Below are 22,807 nucleotides of genomic sequence, written 5' to 3'. Positions count from 1 at the left end.
ATTTTTGAATATTTATTAAATTATTAAAAGTAATTGATTTAGAGAAAAATTAAAATTAAAAATTCTAGAAATAAATTAATTTTTTGAGAATTTGCAGTAGATTTTTATTAAAATAATTAAATTCCAAAAGGTTTTTAATTTAAATTTTTGAGAAACATTAATATTGAATATAACTTTCTTTAAAACCTTTAAAGAATTTATTTTTTTGAAGAATGTTCTTTAAATTTTGTTTTCTATTCAATTTTTGTGACAATCCTGAATAAAATTTTTCGACTTTTTTGGGCCTTAAACTTTATCCGAGGCTTGTGTAAATAATGTAAAATGAAAACATATTATTTAGAATAAATAAATACACTGAAAAGAAATTTATTTGATTCAAATAATCAATTACTTGTCTATTATTATCAAATAAATATTTTCTTGAATCAAATAATTTTTATTTAAATTAAATAAATTTGAATCAATTACATATTTGAACGCATAATTTCAGTATTTGAAGCAAATATGAATTGAACCATTTTATTGACTCAAATAAATATTTAATTGATAGTCAAGTAATCAGTTATTTAAATCAAATATTTTTTTTCATTGTAATGTTTAATAAAAATGATTTTTCATTATAAATAATTCAATATAAAAGTCAATAAAAATCCGAAAATAATAAATGACAAAAGAGATAACAATAAAAAATTGGTTAATTTTTCCAATAAACGATAAAAAAAAGTATAAAATGAAAAATCGATAACAAGATAAAATAAAAAAAATACATAATAAATAGAAAATAAATGGAAATTAAATATTAAATTGTTTATTGAACAAGAAACAAGTTTTTGTAGAAAAAAATATACATATAACTGTGAAGTGGTGAAACATCGTTTTTTTTACGAGAACCTCGATTTATTCCTACTCTATACTCTCTGTTGTAAACCAAGACAGCTGAGACCTTCTAAATGGATTAAAGTCTCTGCTGTAAGTCTGCAAAGAGAACTTCTTTTTTTTTCTTATAAAGCATTCTTCTGTTAATAATCTCGCATGTACAACAATAGAAATAGAGACTTACTTTTCTTTATACTCGTTAAGTTTTTACAGGATATCAGATACAAAAATTTTTAAAAACAATATAATTATATCACGAACACCTATGCGGAATTACCATTAATTGTGTGCAATAAAAAAAAATTACATATGTGAGGGGGATTTTGTATATATGACAGGAAGTTTATTCAAAATATTGTAATTTATTGGAATTCAAAATGATGACCTGCCCTACAGATTATTCCCTAGGTGGGTAAAATTTGCATCAAGTCATTTTGATATTTCACATATATATGTAAAATGGAAATTTCTGCTTTTGAATATTTTTTTTCTGCTTTTTACAATTTTATTCGCAAAATTAATCAAACCATTATTATTAATTTTAAACTGTATTATTTTCTTCTGCTTTTACAGTCTTATTCGCAAATTAATCAAACCATTATATAGGTATATTAATTTTAAACCATAATATTTTTTTTTGCTTTTACGATCTTATTCGCAAAATTATTCAAACCATTATGTCAATTTAATTGATTGTAAACCATAATTCTGACAATATTATGAACATATTTTATGACAATAGCAAAGTGTCTAAATTTAAATTAGTAGAATTTTTACTAATTCAATCAGTACATTTAGTTTTAGAGTTAGTTAATTTTTACAAAATTACTGATTCAATTAGTAAATATGCTGGTAGCAAAAAAAAAAATTCTGGCTATTGTAATTAGCAGAATTCTACTGACAAATAGTCAAATTTTACTAATTTAAATTTAGGGAGAACGTTTTAATATTGTACTATATTTATTAGAGTAGAGTATGGGATAAAAAAGACACTTTTTTTTTTTTTTTGCTTTTGAATTAGTAAATTTTACTAATATATTAGTAGAAATTACTATTAATTAGTAGAAATTACTATTAATTAGTAAAATTTACTAATTCAAGAGCAAAAAGTCAGTCACTAATTCAAATTAGTAAACATTTTTACTAATGCAAATTTAGAGAGTAACTAATTTAAATTTAGAGATTAAATTTAAATTTTAACTTTTCCCAACTGGTACTGAATTCAGTAGGATTTTGAAGCTTAATAATTAAACTTTAAAGTTTAATTATTAAGCTTCAAAATCCTTGTCGAATATATTATTTATATCCCATGAAAAGATTAAGATATAGCAGAGAAAAGCTACTTCGCTATTTTAGCAAAATATGTTATAGATTTTTGGGTTTTTATATTTTTCCTATATTTATATGACAAATAATCTTATTTTTAAAATGTTTTAATAAATTTTAACGAGTTTTTGACATTCAAAATTGTTGTTTGAAAAGCTCATGGAAATGTTTTGTGCAGAGCAACTCGTCTTTAATAAAAAATTGCAATAAAAACTATATATATTATAATATTACAGATACAACATTCAAACTAGAATCAAAAGTTGGATATTACCTATATAATTAAACTTATATTTTTAATGATTGAATTTTTTAAACATAAAATCGAAATTGCTTTTTACCCCATGCTACTCTACTAAAAACTTTAATTGACGATATTAATAACTAATTTTATTACTAATTAATAAATCTACATTTATTGTCATTTGTATTTGTCTATTTCACTAAATGAATTAGTGATACTACTCTCTAAATTTGAATTATTAGTAAAAATATTTACTAATTCGATTTAGTTGACTGATTTTTTGCTTCTGAATTAGCAAATTTTGCTAATAAATTAGTAGAAATTACTATTTATTAGTAAAATTTTATATATGTTAAAATATTATAAAATTAGTAAATTTTACTAATAAATTAGTAGAAATTACTATTTATTAGTAAAATTTACTAATTCAGAAACAAAATGTCAGTAACTATTTCAAATTAGTAAACATTTTTACTAATTCTAATTTAGAGTGTTTTATCGACTATTAAGAAAACAGTTCTACTAATTATTAGCAGAATTCAACTTAAGCAATTAGTAAAATTAAACTAACTGCTAGTAAAATTATGACTAAATCATTTGGTGGACGACCTTTCTTCATTTCATTAGTAATAAGTTTCTACTAATTCAGATTTAAGAAGTATGGATATCAAATTGAGACAAAAAATAGTATCAATTTGATAACCTTAGAAAAACTGTGAATATTAACAAAGCAGTAATTAAGAAGATTTTTTTTTAATTACTCCATCTCTTTGTTATATCAGTGTCTTGAAATTATTTAATAACCATCAGTATTTCACTTCTGCTCTTTCTCAATAATTTCAAAAATTAATTAAACTTTTTTAATTATTTACTAACAACTTTATATCTTTCCTTTGTTTATAGATGGTGAAATGTAAAGAAAACTCTTTGGATATGATTTCTAATATGGACCAGTGAAAAGTTTCAATGCGGAGAGAATATTGATACAAGCCGGGTAAAAACTGATGTTGCACTGCGGAAAAAAGTGAGTTTTTTTGCCTTTCTTTCTTTTTTTGTTAATTAATTATAATTAGTTTTTACATCTGGCATTCTTGATAAGATTTTAATTAGAAGAGACTTTTCATTGATGAACTAATTGGTATTATCAATGTATTATAATTATTATAAAATGAAGAAGACATAATCGTTATAGTATATTATATTATGAGGAAATCGTTATTATAAATGATAAACGCGAATTTTTTTTTTTGCGCTAAATTCAACGTTTTTTTTGTGAGTTTGCAATTTTTTCTTATGAATTAACGCTTTATTAGGAATCGTCTGACGGCTTTCTTTTCTTTCATCGCTGCCGTTTAATTATACTATACCCTTTAGCTATTATCTCATTTAGTTTCTTCGTTTCGTTCTCATTTCGAGTGGTTTTCGTATTATTCTTTTAGGCGCGGTTAAACTTCTTTGGGATTTAGTAATCATTTTGACTAATTATGTGATGAAAAATATTATTCGGTAGAAGGAAAATACTAATTTATAGTAAAAAAAAAAGGTACTAATTGGTAATTAAAGAATACTAATTGGTATTTAAATAATATTAATGGGTATTTAAAGAATACTAATTGGTAGTTAAAGAATGCTAATTTAAAGAATACTAATGGGTATATTTTAAGATACTAATTGGTAGTCAAAGAATACTAATTGGTATTTAAAGAACACTAATTGGTATAGTTAAAGAATACTAATCTGAATTTAATGATAGGTATTTAAAGAATACTAAAATGGGTATTTAAAGATACTAATTGGTAATACTAATTACTGATTGACAGTAAAATAGTAATTGGTATTAGAAAATACAAATTTGTAGTTGAAAAATATTAATTTGACGTAAAAAAAATAACAGATTACAGTTTATTACCCATAGCAGGATTTACATTAGTTTGGCTCACAGTCAATTTGTTTGTAACTTTGAGATTTTGTAGTTCTTGACATCCTAAACAAGAATACTTAAAAATTTGTAAATACCACAAAATCGACTGTGAGACAAAACAAATAAAAATCCTCTGTGATCCCTTATTTCGAATAGAGTAAAAATTCCTGAAGTGGCCCCCCTATTTTCGCAAAGTTGCAAAATTTGAAATAAGTATTTGTATTTGAAAGTACTAGTATCTGGTAATATTTTTACCAAGTATTTTAAAAATATTTAAATTATTTATATTTTTTATTGTTAATTAAAGATTTTTGAACCCTTTTAATAAAATAATTTTAACTATTTGAGTTTTTGCACAAATTGAACAAAAATTTATGGTCATATCAGTGAGTAAATGTACTTTCGAGTTACAAAATAAAAATTTTAAAAAATTAATTTTTTTTTATTTTTCAATAATTTTTTTATAAACAAATGCAATTTTAAGTGCTTTCTACACGCGATTTAAAAAAATTTTTTTTTGCTAAATGTTCTTTAAAATGTAGGTAAACAAGAACTGAAAAGAAATCTTAGTGCAAATGAAAAGCTTTTTTATAATTTGACTTTTTGTCGAGCGCTGCATACTGCGCGCAAGCAACGCCGCGCGAGAGCCAAGCACGTTTAACGGCGCCAGCCTGCACTATTCTATTTTTCTCTGTTACTATTAAGATTTCTTATATAATATAATATAATATAATATAATATAATATAATATAATATAATATAATATAATATAATATAATATAATATAATATAATATAATATAATATTATATAATATAATATAATATAATATAATATAATATAATATAATATAATATAATATAATATAATATAATATAATTATATTATATTATATTATATTATATTATATTATATTATTTGACACTCAAAATATATGTTTTGTATTGTAACTGTAATTGATACACAAAAGTATATGTGTTTGAGTTTTCTCAGAACTGTATGCAAAATTCAAAACAAGCATATCTGAGGAAACCTAGAGATGTTTACAGTCGTCCATCAGTTATAGTTGCAATACAAGTGATAAATTTTGTGTGACGAATAGATCAAAAGTTATTATATTTTTTAAAATTTAACTTTTTCATAAATGTTAAAATGTGTCGGGCCAATTCATGTTGCAATCCCTTACAAAAATTACGTCATAAATGTGTTCGAAAAAATGTTAATCTAGTGACGGACAAGTGGAACACCAAATTCAAGGATTTAATAGGATTTTACGTGTGTAATGCTTGTAAACGAGATCTTTATAGAAGCCAAAACGTAAAAATTTTCCCCGTTGCAGCTGAAAATGAAAATCGAAAAGACAAAGTGAATGATGAAGAGTTGAGTGAAAATGATGAAAAAGAGGACGAATCTGATCCTACTTTTAAGTGTAAGGAAGTGGATAATGAAATAAAAGTTACAAAAATCAATTCTCTTTTGCGAGAATTGGGCGAACCAGAGATTAAAAAATCTCGTATATCGAATTTTTTGTCAGATGATCAGGTAAATATTTCTAATATTATAGAAAACCTTAATGATACCAAAAAGACATTGAATCAAGAGGATGAGTATATTAATGGAATTAAAACTGCGTTATTGAATGATGTTACTCGACTGGGAAAAATACAAATTTTAACCACAATTCCGCCTCATTGGACCATTAGTAAAATGTGTAAAGAGCTGCAAGTTTCTCGTCGAATGGCACGTCAGGCTAAGAAGTTAAGGAACAATATTGGATATGGTGCTAAACCCGAAAAAAAACGTGGTAAAATAATTCCATATTCAACTGTTGAAAAAGTTCATGCGTTTTATTCGTCTGATGAGAATTGTCGTATCATGCCAGGGATTAAAGATTACGTTTCTCTTCAAAAAGATGGCAAACGAATTCACATTCAGAAAAAACTATTATTATTTAATGTGAACGATTTATACGAGATGTTTAAGAAAGAGTTTCCTGAAGTAAAAATATCTCTTTCGAAATTTCGACAACTACGTCCACGAGAGTACATCTCAGCAGGCCAGAGTGGAACACATAATGTATGTGTCTGCAAAACTCACGAAAACTTCAAATTGAAAATTGCAGGAATTAAACATGAGTTACAAAGAAAAGGAGTTCATTTTGATAAAACGTACAATCATTTTATTCAACAGTCTCTTTGCAACATCTCGACATCGAATTGCTGTTTTCTACAATGCAAAGAATGTCCTGGAATTGAAGCTTGCATTAACGAATTGAAAGAAATATTTCAAAAAAACCTTATTTCGGAAATTAAATACAGCCAATGGAAAACCACAGATAGGTAAGTATTTGAGATATTAATTAATTAATTTTAATTAAATATAATTTTTTTACAATGTGTAAAGTAAAAACAAAATTATTTTTGTCAATAAGTAATTATAAAAGATAAATTTCTAAAATTTACTATTGTATATAAAAATCATATAATGATTATTTCAAGAGTATTTATATACATCAATTTAAATATCGAAAATCATTGATACTTTTTACAAATTAAGTATAGTTAAAAATATAATTTTAGAAAACAATGAATGTGGAATTTTGCATGTATTTATATTCTTTGTATTTTTTTATATGTTTATTTTTAATATTTTTTATTTATTAATTTATTTCATCTGGTTTTACAGATGTGAAATAAACGAAGCTATTAAATCAGTGGACGATTTCTTAACTGAGCTTCGATTTGAATTTCCGGATTTAGTGAAACACGATTTTTTAGCAAAATCACAAGCGTTTTTTTTTAAAAATCTAAAAAAGGATTTAGAAGATTTAGAAATGGTGGTCTGTTTAGATTTTGCAGAAAATTATTCTTTTTTTGTACAAGACGCGATTCAATCACATCACTGGTCCAATAGTCAAGCTACGTTGCACCCCTATGTAATTTATTATCGCGAAAACGGCAGTATTAAAAATCTCAATTTTGTTTTGATTTCTGAAAAAACAACTCATGATACAAAATCAGTACACCTATTCAACTCCAAATTGATGGCTTATTTAAAAGAAAAATTTGCGCATAAAAATATCCAAAAAATTTATTACTTTTCTGATGGAGCTGCTTCACAGTATAAGAATAAATATAACTTCGTTAATTTAGCACTCCATCAGGAAGATTTTGGGATAAGAGCGGAATGGGTATTCTTCGCAACCTCCCATGGAAAAGGAGCTTGCGACGGAATAGGAGGGACTGTAAAAAGACACGCGTATCAAACCAGTTTGCAGCGAATTAATGGGAGTAGAATCACAACTGCCAAAGACCTTTTCCTATGGGCGCGAAATTTCTTTAAAAATATTCATTTCGATTTTTGCTCTGTCGAGGAGCACAAAATCCACGAAGAAAATCTCCAAAATCGATTCCAAAACGTTTTGACGATTAAAAATACACGCCAGTTCCATCACTTTAAACCTATAAATGCAACAACCATCGAATGCAAACAATTTTCAGGAGATAACAAATCGGTAATTAATAGTTTGTTCAAAGCAAAAAAAAATTAAGAATCCATTGTAAACTGTAAGCGAAAAAAGTGAATAAATAAATCAATTGATACATGTTATTACCATACATAGAAGTGTGTAAAATTTTTTTCTCCAAAGTACTAATATGCAGGCTGGCGCCGTTGAACGTGCTTGGCTCTCGCGCGGCGTTGCTTGCGCGCAGTATGCAGCGCTCGACAAAAAGTCAAATTATAAAAAAGCTTTTCATTTGCACTAAGATTTCTTTTCAGTTCTTGTTTACCTACATTTTAAAGAACATTTAGCAAAAAAAAATTTTTTTAAATCGCGTGTAGAAAGCACTTAAAATTGCATTTGTTTATAAAAAAATTATTGAAAAATAAAAAAAAATTAATTTTTTAAAATTTTTATTTTGTAACTCGAAAGTACATTTACTCACTGATATGACCATAAATTTTTGTTCAATTTGTGCAAAAACTCAAATAGTTAAAATTATTTTATTAAAAGGGTTCAAAAATCTTTAATTAACAATAAAAAATATAAATAATTTAAATATTTTTAAAATACTTGGTAAAAATATTACCAGATACTAGTACTTTCAAATACAAATACTTATTTCAAATTTTGCAACTTTGCGAAAATAGGGGGGCCACTTCAGGAATTTTTACTCATATAAACTTTAGTTTGGTTTCATATACCTTGAAACAAAAGTCGTTCAATTTCTTAGTAAATAAATTTCCTGACAAGGTGATCATATTTCGGAAGCAACCTTAAGTAATGGTTGTAACTAAAGACAAATTATAGAGTAATGGGAGATTATTGAAGTACAATGAACTTTCTCATATATATGATAAGGTCAAGGATGTTATTATTTTTTTTTCGTTTTTGTCTTCGACAACTTAAACAAATTGTCGTTGCCTCTTCTAATTTTGATGTCCTATTGTCTTTGGAATTCTCAAACAGATGTTTGAACTGTTCTTCTAATTCTCTCATTATCGTTTCTCTAGTTCTTCCACTTCAAGACCCTCTCGTCTTTCCTTTTGTTCTTCAATCACAGCCCCTTTAATTCCACCGATCTAAACGTGTCGATTGTTAATCACTTTGAGGTTGTCTATAACAGGTACTTTAGCAGTTGAGAGATACCTGTACCTTGTATTTTTTTTTATCAAAATTTCAAAATATTTCGTCTTCTATTGTAATTTTTAGAATTTGACTATTATTTTTAGCTCACAGAGTTTTTCTGAGGGTATCAAATTGAGACAAAAAAACGTATCAAAACGTTATGCTTCGCAACTATTTTGATACGTTTTTTATCTCATTTTGATATCCATAGAAAAATTGTGAGGAGATTTTAAATTTAATCAGGAAAGTGAGGAATTTTTATTAAAAGTACTGGAAAGAATTAAATTTTTAGAATTCATAAGAAAATTCTGAATTTTTGTGTCTTTTTTGTTTGCCTTATAAACTATAAAATTACAACGAATTCTAATACGAAAACTTCAATTTGTTTTATTTCTGACAATAATTTCTTTTCAAATAACTTAATTCTTAAAGAACTATATCATTAAATTATTACTTAGAAATTATTTAATGAATAAATTTACTTAAATATTTCAAAATTTATTGAATGTTAAAAGAGTTGCGTTTACAATATTTTTGTAAATAGATGAACTTCTAAAAATAATTATTTATTAAAAATAATGGAATTATAGAAGAATTTTAGTTAAAAGCATTAAAAAAAAATTGAACTTTGGAGAAATTATAAATTATTGCAGAAATTCAATTATTTTCAAAAGTCATAAAATTCTTCGCAGAAATTTAATTATGTTAACAAATTTTTAAAAATTCTCATCAAAATTCCAATTATCTTTATAAATAATAAAATTCTTCTCCGAAATTCAATTATTTTCAAAAATTTTCCAAAAGAATTCAATTATTTAAAAAAAATGTCAATAAAATTCTACGTATACGTTTAATTATTTTCGTAAATAATAAAAATTCCACAGAAATTCAATTATTTACAAATTTTTTATAAATTTCTTCGCAATAATTCAATTATTTTCATAAATTTCAATTATTTTCATAAATAATCAAATTTTTTACACAGATTGAATTATTTTCATAAGTAATAAAAATTTTTCTCAGGAATTCAATTATGTTCGAAAATTTTTTTAAATTCTCTTCAAAATTTCAATTATTTTTATAAATAATAAAATTTTTCTCTGAAATTTAATTATTTTCAAAAGTTTTCCTCAATTCAATGCGATTTTTCAATATCTACTATTTTAATAAAATTTTCCAAATTTGGAATATAATTTAAATATAATTTTAGTAAATTTTTACGCAAATATTTAATTATTTTCATAAATAATAAAAATTTCACAGGAATTCAATTATTTACAAATTTTTTAAACATTTCTTCGCAATAATTCAATTATTTTCCTGAATAGTAAAATTCCAAAAGGGATTCAATTATTTTCATAAATAATAAAACTCATTGCAAAAAATGTATAATGATTCTTAAAAATTCTTAAAAATTCGTCAATAGAATTCAATTATTTTCGAAAATTTTGATATAATTCTACGCGAACATTCAATTATTATTTTCATAAACAATAAAATTCATCGCAGAATTTCAATCATTTTTAATACAATTTTAATCAAATTCCTCAAAAAATGTAATTTTTAAAAATTTTATTAAAATTCGTCGAAAGAATTTAATTATTTAAAAATTCGTTCATAAAATTCTTAATGAGAATCCAATTTTAAGAAACATTCAATTATTCAATAAATTATTTACTTTTGTATTTAAATAATTGCTTTCTCATAGAATTTTATAATAAAAATTGATTTAAAAATGAATTTTAGGTAAACTTTTAGATAATTATTGAATATCAAAAGCATATATATATATAGATATCATAACTTGAATTTCAAGAAATTATTGAATTTTGAAAAGGTTTTAAATTAAAATCTTTGAAAATCTGAATATTTCATGCTTTTAAGGGCATTTGAACCTTGATGACGTTACAGTTTGTGCAAAGCATGTGTGACGTCATCAAGGTTCAAATGCCCTTAACTTTAATTTATTATCAATTCTGTAGAATTATTTTTTTTCAAAAGTTTCATTGAACTTTATTTTTTTCGAAATTATATTTGAAGTTTTTATTTTCTGTTATAATGCAATTGAAAAATTTCCAAATAAGCGAAATTTAGTAAAAGTGAATTATAAACAAATAGATTTGAAAATTGTCAAAAAGAACTTTTTCAGAAATTATTAAAAATAATTAATTTAAAGAAGAATTTTAGTTACGAAAATTCTAGAAAATAATAATTGAATTGAAATGATGAAAATAATTTTGAGGATGTTACAGTAACAATATTTTTTATAATATAAAATAATAATTTTATCACTCTGTCATCTTTGATTATTAATTAAAAAACATGAAGATATCGATCACTCCGAGTCGAAGACTTGGAGCAATCGATATCTTCATGTTTTATAATAAATATTCTTATAACTTATTAAATTTCAAAAAAGTTTGAATTTGAAAATCTTAATTCTCATATGGAAAAATAATAATGTTTAGTTTTCTTGAAAGTATCAAATTGTTACTAAAGTGTACCAATTTGAAACCAAATTTTGGATCAACTGGAAAATTGATTAAAATTTTTGTTTCAAATTGATACACATTTAGTACGAAGTTGAAGTCAACAACGTTGATCAACGAAAAAAATTTATTTAATGCATTCAAGTATTATTTTTAATATAAATATTTAATTGTAAAATAATTATTATCTAAATATAAACATCAACCTTTTCTTTCTAAATAGTTTTGTGTCAATATTGCTGCTTTATTTTTAATTAATTTGCTTAGTGAACCATTTTTTTTTCGTTGATCAACGTTGTGGACTTCAACTTGATACTTTCAAAAAAACTGTATGTAAATATTTATTTCAAATACAACTATTGATGTTTTTGAATAATTTTACAATTGAAGAAATTCGTAAATAAATGTAATAGAATAGAACATTTTTTTGAGTATCTTATAATTTTTAGAGTGAATCAGAATATTCTTTAGGGTCAGGGAAAAAGTGAAAATCAGTCAGGAAAAAGTCTGGAAATCAGGGAAAAACAATTTTTTTAGCAACCCTGGACCGAGAGTGTCACGTGACAACCTTTGACCAAAATCTTATTTCTGTTTTATAGATTCGATTGAAATTAGTTACTTGAGGGTTTTGGGGTTACTAATTATGAGCGTTCCAATGCAACAACTCGTTCGACGCTCGAAAATTTTTCGAGTGTCGAACGAGTTGTTGCATTGATTGGAGCGCTCAATTACTAATCCGGTGTTAGTTTTTCAAAATTTTAAATGGTTGAAGTAGTAACATTAAAACAAATCTGTTTTATTTCGGAAATCTTAATTTTTTCTTGAAACACGTGGTCAATTTCTCCCCGTGCAGAAATTACCCTTTTTCCCTATATTAGAAATAGGGTTTTAGCAAAGGTTTAAATAGTTTTCCTAGTTTCTGATAAGGCCCACGCTTAAGCCTTATATTACATTTTTTTAGCCTGACACTTTAGGGGTTAAAAAATCAAGATTTGAAATGGGGTATATTTTGGTATTGGTGGAGGAGATGTGGTTGTATTCTCGTTCCTGGATTAACCGCCTGGAGTCGACACGATCGTCGTTGGCTCTCACTACATTGCCTTTCCCTTCGAGCTGGATAGCCGGTGATTGCGCGTCAGGCTGGTTGTCTTCTATATCTTTTGAAACAGCTCTCCAGTCTGCAACGAGTGTTCGGCGGGCTTGGACGAGGGGTCCTGGTGAGGTTCCTATGGCCAAGGACCTTTTCCACTTGGCCAGACAAGAATAGAAAAAAATACCCCAAATGACATGTCAATTGTATGACAGTGTGAAAACGAAGAACGTGATCGCGCAACAATAGCAAAAAAAAAACAACGAGGTGGTGAAAAGGCGTCGTTGCCGAGAGAACGCCTACGCTGGCGGGAAATCGATAAACGACGTTTCCAAGCAAAGTGCGAGCAGACCGGAAGAGAATAGGGTTAGGGGGAGAAAAGGAAGGTCTCTGCGTCGGTGGTGCGTTATCGTTTTTTTCCTTTCTCTCTCTCTCTCTCCTTTTTTTTTTAGTCATGGTCGAGCGCAGAGTTGGCAGTAGTTTGACATCCCCTGCCATGTTGATCTATCCACCCGGTGATACCGCTCTGCTATCACCCACCACCACCACCATCTAGCCAGGTTCCCAGCCAAGTACTAACAGAGCTCTCCTACCATTCCATACCAACGACCCCGAATCATTGGTTGTCGCGTGCCAGTTTTCACCTGCGAGCCAGTCCGCTTCCACGCGAGTTTCTAGACGAGCCGCAACTCTCTTTCACGTCCTTCCGTTCTCTCTTACCACATATACAACACACAAGTGAGACTCTAAAGTGAGCGAAGAGTGAACGTCGCTTCAGACTGTCAGTCTCATCTGACAGGTGTCCGTTTCACGATCTTTGTTATAGTGCTACAATTTTTTTTAGCCTCTGCAACTTTTCCATATACATCTTTTCCAAGAGAGAGAAAAAAGTGGATTTAAGAGAAAAACAAAAGAAGAAAGAGGGTGAGAGAGTTGAGCATGCTGCTCATTTTCACACGACGATGGCAATTTTTAAATGGATTTATCAATCGCGATTATCAGTCTAGTATCATTATTGGATTTTAACTTGTGGAGTGGATGAGCAAAAGCGTGATCGCTCAAGTGGAAAAAAGGGGGATAAGCGAAAGGAAATGATGTGTGGACGAAACAAACGCGATGGGAATGTGAGAGTGTGGAAAATCTAGGGTCTTATGGTTCAGTGTCCTGCGGTGTGAAAAATATTCAAGTTTTTTGGTTACCTATATAGACATTTTTTCGGGTTATAGCCGGATAAAGTGAAAGTGATCAAGTTCGGGTTTTTCTTTCGTTTCTGTGAGTGTGTTTGAGAATCGTCCAAAAAAACTTACATTTGCTGATTGTTGACATTGTAAGAGAATTTCATATACAATCTTTTTTTCTTTCATATTTTGGACACTGCAGAAAGAAGTATCTTAAACTAAACTACAAGATTACTTGAAACATCTTATATTATTGTTTCTGACCTAAACAACTTAATATAAGATAATATTTTAAGTATAACTTTGTATAAGATACTTAATTTTTACAGTGGAGTAGCTCACTATTTTAGAGTATCTCACTATTTTAGACCTAGCACCTGCTTTTCAAGTGTTTTAGCTGCAAAAATTAAGTTTTTTAAAAGTGTCTACGAAGTTATTTAAAGCATATCTTATATGAAGTTGTTTAGGCCCGAAACATCTTGATAAAAGATGTTTTAAGTAACTTTGTAGTCACTTTTAAGGTACTTCTTTTTGCAGTCTTATAGCAATTCCATCATCTTTTACTTTCCTAAATTATGAACAGTAAAAAAGTCCTAATTTAAGTCAGAAAGAAAGTCTTAGTACAAGATGCAACATTTTTAAATGACGCTGAAGTCCGGAAGGTTTATAAAAACGAAAACAAAGAACAAATGCGACTTTTTGTTTTAGTTTCCTTATGTTATTTTTTAGCACTTGTCTTTTAAATAATCCAGTTATTCAGTAATCATTTCTTAAAAGTTTACGAACTTGAAAATTAGAGATAAATTTAATTTGATTAACAATGGATTTTCGTTTTTTAAAACGTTGCGGACTTCAACCTCATATTTTTAAGGTAGCTAATTCTGAATTTACGCAATAGATTTTGTAGGATTTTGCATAGGCAGTGCTCAATTTGAGACAGATCTTAAAATAAGATTTGGTTACACTGTAAAAAGAAGGCATCTTATTTTAAGATACTATTTTAGTCACTTCTATAAGTCGTTTCGAAAAAGTTATCAAAAACATCTTTAAATGCATTCATGGAAAAAAGTATAAAGTAAGTTTTACTACTTTTATAGTAAAACATTTCTAGTTAATCATTTCTGGTATAAATTTCGGAGTAATAATTTTGCTATACGTTCGATAAGTAAATTTTACTACGTTCGAAGAAAATATTCATAAAAATTAGTAAAATTTACTTCCAAAGTAGTAAAAGTTACTTTATATTTTTCTCCGTGTTGGTTTCTAAGATGGAAGATGAAAACATAAGATATTTTAAATATCTTAAAAGTGACAACAATGTATTTTAAGATGTTCCTTTTTGCAGTGAATTTTCTAAATTGTATATAGGTAAATTTCTAAATTGTCAGTAAAGAGAAAGTTTTAATTTATGGCAGAAAGAAAGCCTTGATTTAAGATGTCAAATTTTTAAGACAAGAGCTGCATTTACGCAATGCCAATACAAAAAGAAGCTTCTTAAAATGCATTACAAACCATTTTTAAAACATTAGAAACATCTTATTTTTTCCATCTTCCACACGGAAAAAACAAAATCGAAAACCGTTTACATCTTAAGACCAAATTGATTAAAATGTAGTCTGTTTATAAGCTTAAAACTAAATTAAGTCAATTTTAGAACTTAAAATCATTCTCTCAATGCTAAAAATTAATCAAAAATGGATTTTAGTTGCATGTCGGCTGAAAGTAAGACTTATTTTTCACTGTACATCTTAATTTATGCATTTTAAGGTGCTTTTGATAAATTTTCCTAAACAACTTAAAAATGTGACTATCTTAAAATAAGATGCCTTATTCTTTTTACAGTGTTTTATTAAGTTCATTAACTAATTCCGAATAAAAAATTTCACAGTAAAAAGAGGTTCTTATTGTAAGGCAAAAAATAAGACTTAATTTAAGATGCAACATTTTTAAGACATGTGTTGACTTTATACGAAATAGATTCAGCACTATTATTATAGCAGTACTTTAAACTTAAACCTTAAAATATTTTTTTGTTGATTAACGTTCTCGACTTCAACTTCGTATTTTCTTTCTACTCTAACTAAATTGTATAGTTGATTCATGTCCCTAAAGTTCTGAACATTTAAAAGAACGAATTTCTTTGGTACTTTTTCTTGAAGTTTGTATTTTGGTACAAAGTTTTCTTAAAAGTATTAAATTGATATCAAAGTGTATTAAATTGATAACCAAAATTTAGATCAATTTTATAATTTGATCCACATTTTTGGTAAAAGTTTTTTTTTAAAGAAAGGGGTTTTTTTTAAAGAGTTTGGGTATTTGGAAATGTTTTATCAAATACGGTCGCGAATGTAATTTACAGTTCCAAAGGTATTGATCATTTGCCAAATTTGTGGCTAGTCAATTATCATTATATACACTTCGGAACATTTAAGTGCAAAGTGATTAGATATTCGTAAAGTTATCTATAAATTTATATCGACAAATTAAATTTATGAATATTTATCTTATTTAGATCGATAACAGGTTGACATACACTAAATACAAATATATAATGAATATTCCAACTATAATTCAGATCGATAACTAAATGACAAATTGTCAATGAATTTACATATTTTATAACATTAGAAATAGTATTAAAATATGTGTAGAATTAATTACAATCAAGTGATAAACTTATTAGTCCGCTTACTTAATAGTCATCATAGTGAATTATAATGATAAACTTTCTAATACAGAATTTAATGAAAAATATAGTCCAATAATATGTTAATTTTTCACTTTTTAGTTTGGAAATATAGTTTCTTATTGCATAATAATACGCTTCTGGGAAAATTTTTATTAGCTTTTCTTTTGGAAATAAACTTATTAATTAGCTTTCAAGGATAAATATAGTTTTTATTGTTTATTTCGAAAGTGCGAGATATTCATTTCGTGTCTCATTTGAAACTTGTAAATTTTTTGTCAACTTGTATATATACCAGGCGTTGCTTTAGTAATTTAGTTTAATGATATCGTTCTCGAGTTTTAAAGTTAACTTAACTAACTAATTGTGACTTCTGATTAAACGCGAGTCCAGGTTTATTGTTCTTGTTTACACTCTACTGATTCAAATAAATTGTAGAAGTCTCGTAAATACTTTAAATGTGCACAAAAACCATTGTTTGAATACAGTAATTTTATTTTCTCTTTTCTCAAATGATATCTTTTAATGTTTTATGACAATATTTTTATTTGTTATAAATAAATAAATAAATAAATTTGCTGTTATGATTTAAGTCAACTTGATTTAAGTCATGATATAAATATATGAAGCTGATGATTTTAAAAACGAAAAAAATTTATTTTATTTTAGTTTCAAATTCATGTTATTTTCATGTTACCTTTTTAAAGCAACAATTATTAAGTAATAATTTAATTGACAAAAAATTGTAAGTTTTATTCAAGTGCAACTTTTAAATGTTTAAATTGTTGGAAATTAAATTCTTAATCCTTCTACTGGTACACTTGTTTAAAGTTTTTAAATTTAAAAAATAAAAAAGTTATAAAAACTAATATATCTTATTAAAGATAAAGACTCTTAATTATAGTCATTTATTTTTTCAACATGTTCGGTTACATAGTTTCTTAAGAAAAATAAAAGTAGTTATTTTTTGTTGCTTCTATTATAAAATTAATTTTTTATTATCATTATACTATAACACGAAGCACCAGAAAAAATTTGATTTAAATAAAAAAAAATCCGATTTTTATGAAAAGCATGATTTTTAACAGATTTGATAAACAAAAATATTCAGGTCTTTTTTATTAGAGAATAATTAAAAAGAGCTTTTAACAAAATGCAAATATAGTAATAATAAGAATATATAATAATGATAATAATAATAATAAATAATAAGAACAAATAAATAATAAGAAATAAATAATAATAGCTAATGTATGCATACTTGAGCAATTTAAAAAAAATTTTTCTCAGTGGTTAATAATTATGAAAAATAACGATCAGTGACACATTAATCGTTTATTACTGTCAGGTTTCAGTTATTAAACACTTTAATTATATGATAATATTCTCGACTCTATGAAAAGACTTCCTGTAATCTTGCAAAACTCGTTAGTATCATGAACAAAGTTTGTCACGTACTTGAAAGTTTATCTATAGTTTGAAAATAGGGGAGGGAAAAATTAATACCTCGAATTTCATTGTGTACAGTGTTATCGACTATAGAATTTCTAATTTACGGCATCTTCAGATCGTATACTACTATGTAACTAAGCAGAAAATAGCGGGCTTTTTACTGAAAATTGGGATCTTCAGTCATATATTAAGAGACAGTTTAACTCATGTTGGAAAAAGAGAGAGAGAGAGAGAGAGAGAGAGCAAGTTTCTAAAAAGATTTCTTCGGAACATAAATCACTTTTTCATCTCATCTGTGAAAAATTGTCCATCGTTTTATATTCTAGTGGATATAATTTTTGTCTAAAGTCATCGAGTTTGAGAAATAACGCAAATATTTCGTTTAAACTTTCAGTAATGAAAATTTATAAAAAAAAATTTATTATTTATTATTATTTTATTTATTTATATTAATTTCGTGAATAATAATTGTAAAATAAAATTTGAAATAGAAATGTTATTATTGTTTTTTTTAATAATTGCAAAAGTATTTCGTGAGAAAAGCGGTACATTGCGCGATAATAATTGTCATCCGATGAAACGCATTTCCAGATTATTTACAAACTCCTTTTTTTCCACTTGTTCGCACGAACTTGTTGGATAAATAGTTCTTATTGTGAAATTAAATAGATTCTTTTACCCTGAAGGAATACTGTAATTGGTAGATCCACTTAATTTGCTCTCTTTTACGTTCATAAACGTCAAACAAGTCGCTGGCAGAGACAATTTGAAAAAAAAAGAAAAAAAGAAAAACAATAATTTCCAATCCAGAACTCGTGAAAGAATCCAGAAAGGATGAGAGCTATCTTTACTGTAAGAAACTTGTATTTAAACTTGCATTTAAAGCAGATATTGAAAACCTTGAATTCATATATAGGTTCATGTATGTATACGGATTATGAATAACATTCTGTTAATAATGACTTTTAAATTATTCTATAATAATTCAAATCGCAACCTACATATATAATATACAAGTTTTATTGTGTGGGTTTTTTTGATTTAAAATGTAGATTTTAGACAATTATCTTTTTTTTTTTGTAATTCATAATAGAAAGGTATTTATCGTGTCTAATATTTTTCAATTTAAAAAGCAAATAAGTTTCGAGTACAATGGAAATGGAATTATTTCCCAAACAATGAGTTGGCTGTTTTTTTGGTGAAAATATAAGAAGACTATTTTGAAACTTTATACTTTAAAGTACATATTTTGTAACAATGGAAAAAAATTGACAGTGTTTTATTATTATTATTATTATCATTATCATTATCATTATCATTACTATTATTATTGTTACAATTATTACTATTATTATTATTTTTTAAAAATGTGACTTTTTCGATTTTCCTTCCAAATATTGCATCAAATTACAATTTTTTTTTAAAGTGTATATAATTGATTTGAAATGTGAAAATAATTTTGAAAAAGTTAATGTAATAATATTCTTATAATATAAAACAATGATTTTATCACTCGGTCATCTTTAATTATTATAAAACATGAAGAAACCGATCACTCCGAGTCTTCGACTCGGAGCAATCGCTATCTTCATGTTTTATAAAAATATTCTTATAAGTTATTGAATTTAAACAAATTTGAATTTAATATTTTTGAAATTCTTAATTCCTATATGGAAAAATAATATTGATTAAATATTTATTAAAAAAAAAAGTTATTGATGTTTTCGAATAATTTTACAATTAAAGAAATTCGTAAATAAATGTAACAGAACATTTTTTTGAGTAAAATTTTTTACTTTATTTTCTAAAAATTTTGAAAGTTTCAATTTCATTTTCAATTAAAATTTGTAATTGACAAATAGAATAGAATATGTAATGTTTCTTTTCCAAAAGAAAAGAATGAGTTTTTGAACAATTTTGTTATTGAGAAATATAAATTATGCATAAAATATTTCCTATTTTTTAATTATAATTTTTTAACAATTAACAATTTTCTATTTTTTATAAATAAAAAGGAGAAAAATTTGCATAATTTAGATCAGTCAAACGAAATTTGTTATAGAAAAAAGCATATAATAAACAAAATTTATTTGTTAATCATAATTTTTTTATATTTTCTAATTTCAAATATTGCTTTATTATAAATCATGAAAAAATACCTGCATTTTTTCGATCTGTCTAACAATATTTTTTAAAGAAAAAAAAAACAAAAGCATACACAAAAACTAACTTCAAAGTTTAATAGTATAATTATAGTGAATAATTTAATAACAAATAAATAAGTACCTGAAAATTGTAGATAATAGGCAAATTTCTATTTTATTCATAAAGTTAAATTAATACATTATGCAATAGAATAAGTTAATATGTTAATAGAATAAGTAATGTTCATATAATAAGTAATATTTCTTTCCATAACTACTTAAATATTATGAAAAATTCGTCTTCCTTTTTATGTTCAGATCAATTCTTTCAATTGAAAGATAATATAATAAAAATTTTCTATGGTGTTTAGGGGGAATGATATTTGCTATTTTACAGGATAAAGTACTGCCTATAATTCTCCCATGCATCTTCTGCTTCTGCAATTAGGGTAGTTTTTAGGTCAAGGGGAGGAATAGGGGAATGTTGCAGGGATATGTTTTCGATTTTTTTTAGGTCAAATATTTATCGATTTTATATTCACTGTTGTTATCTCTAATATTTTTCTCTTCTTCTTATTTATAAAATGAAAGAAAACATATCTGATGTTGTTTATTATTATTATTCTCTAATCGTGAATTTTTTATTCTCGAAAAAGTGTTAGTTCCACAGTTAGGATTTTTGTTTCAATCGTAGATTTACCTAAAGTTCCTAGAGTTCTGAAAGTACAAATCATCATTTAAGATCATGATATTAAGACAATTAAAAAAAATTAAAAAAGTAAAATTTAAGTTCTTATGTTATGCAATAATTTCTAAAAATATTTGTAATAACAAATATTTCGTTCAATGAACGTTAAAAACTTGTGGTTTGTGTATTTGATGGAACTTTGAAAATTTGAATTATAGTGAAAATTAATATACAAAAAGTAGTAAAAGTTTGTATTACTTTTTAGTAATTTTCCAAAACTAAAAGTTTAGTTGAGAGTATAAATAATAATGTTGAATAAAATTGCTGCAAAATAACATGAATCTGAAGCGAAAAGAAAATAAATCGCTGCACTACTTTTTCGTTTTTAAAACATTGCGGACTTTAGCTCCATAACATTTTGGTATTTTCCTCCCGTTTTTGAAATTAAACGTCAAATTTCTGATACATTATTTAGAGCATGGAATGTAAATTTTGAAAATGAGAAAACAAACCAGAAAATAGCGTAAAGGGAAGTGATAACTGACACAGAAAATTAAACTTTTTTTTAGCGATGTTTGCGAACCTCCTTTTTTTTGTTTTTCAAGCCTAAAACTTCATTTCCAAAATTGGTTTAACTTTTTTTTTGAATCTCACCCTCCCTTTTGATGAAACTTCCCTCATGGGAACGAAATGTTTGAGAACTACTCTGTTGCAAAACACTGGGCAACGATGTGTGACAGAGGGGTTCGTTCATTAGCATTTTTTGTTCTTTTAAAGGAAGACTAATCAAAAAAAGGGTCGGTGCATATATGCATAAAGTTACCCGCACAGTAGGCTATATAGGAAAAAATATTGAATGACAATTTTGATATTGAAAAAAAGAAAGAAAGCTAGAGAGAGATACACACAATAACAAGTAAGAAAATCGATAACAGTCTGATCGTTCCATAATCATAATAATTCCCTGTCTCATTGCCCCCAGGTTGTAGCAGGATGCTCAACGCTATGGTGACTTAGCAACGCCCGTCAGCGACCCCAAACCTCGAGGGCAATCAACAATCCGATCACACTTTTCATCCCGCGTAACGATGAAGTGAATTTAAAGAACCAAGGTCATCATCATCATCATCATCATAATCATCATGAAAGACCACGGGAGCGAGAACGCGACAGAGGTGCCCGTCAGGGCACTCAAGTCCCTACTGAAGAAACCTGGTCAGTCGAAGGCCAAGGGCCATAAAAACCGTGTGGTAATCAACGAGAAACTGAACGAGTTTTTCGCTGCGGATTATATTATCCTGATTAAGGAGGAATGCTGCACGGACTACGAGGAGGAGTGCGATTGTTGTTGTCAAGAGCATGAAATGATTAGACTTGGAAATTGTAAAGAGTGCAGGGCTGAGCTTAATCTTCATTTTGGTGGTGACGGAAGATTTGGAGATGGTTGCGAGGATGATGTACAAGTTCAAAGGGAACAAGTGTTTGGTAGTGAGGAGTCACTTGGCGAAGAGGAGGAGGAGGAAAATGATGATGACGAGGAGGATGTGGAGGAGGAGGAGGAGAATGAAGAGGGCGAGGAAGATGAACCTGAGGTGATCAGAGAAGTGACATTAGATGAAAAGAGAAACCTCGTCGTCGCCGCTCCCCAACGGAGTCAACACCAACAACGGGAGACACTGAGCCCACCCGAGGGTTACAAGGACTTGTGCGTGGAAAACGAGATGGGGAAGGAGTCTGAACATCGACTTGAGTCAGTGTGCGCCGAGTGCAACTACTACCAAAGGGCGACAGGTGAGTCACGAAGTCTCTTATTTCTCTCTGTGCTTGTTTGTGTCCGGCTTTATTTTACAACACTCGCGTACGGGGAGCGTACGTTTGTCTGCGGACGGACGAGACGAGACTTTGCCTCTCTTGGTCAAGGACCCCGCACCCAAAGACCTGCTCCGATCTCTTCAACCGTTCTAGAAATCTTATTTAGCTCACTCTCTCTGACAGTAACGAAGCTCATTCTGTAAATTGAATACCGTAATTATTTCTGCTCTGGGTCAAAAAAACAGAGGAGCTACTGTTTCAGAAATTTTGTT

The 22,807-nt window shown here is 27.0% G+C and overlaps 1 protein-coding gene across 2 annotated transcripts in view; it reads left to right on the top strand.

Annotated features, from left to right (window-relative positions):
• Window positions 1-769: 769 nt before the first annotated feature.
• The window catches only part of LOC122499505, an 84,642-nt gene continuing 62,604 nt past the window's right edge, over window positions 770-22,807 (top strand). The window contains exons 1-3 of one of the 2 annotated variants that reach the window (XM_043607892.1): window positions 770-1,284; window positions 3,350-3,470; window positions 21,706-22,514. In XM_043607892.1, coding sequence (XP_043463827.1) covers window positions 21,866-22,514 — 649 coding nt within the window. In that variant the 5' untranslated portion in view covers window positions 770-1,284; window positions 3,350-3,470; window positions 21,706-21,865. Of the gene's footprint in view, window positions 1,285-3,349; window positions 3,471-12,592; window positions 13,903-21,705; window positions 22,515-22,807 lie in introns of those variants that run through there. The other variant, XM_043607893.1, reaches the window with a different exon arrangement.

The sequence above is a fragment of the Leptopilina heterotoma genome, unplaced genomic scaffold (assembly GCF_015476425.1).
Source record: "Leptopilina heterotoma isolate Lh14 unplaced genomic scaffold, ASM1547642v1 Lhet_169, whole genome shotgun sequence".
NCBI classification, from domain to species: Eukaryota; Metazoa; Arthropoda; class Insecta; order Hymenoptera; family Figitidae; genus Leptopilina; species Leptopilina heterotoma.
This window is presented reverse-complemented; position numbering and strand designations above follow the sequence as displayed.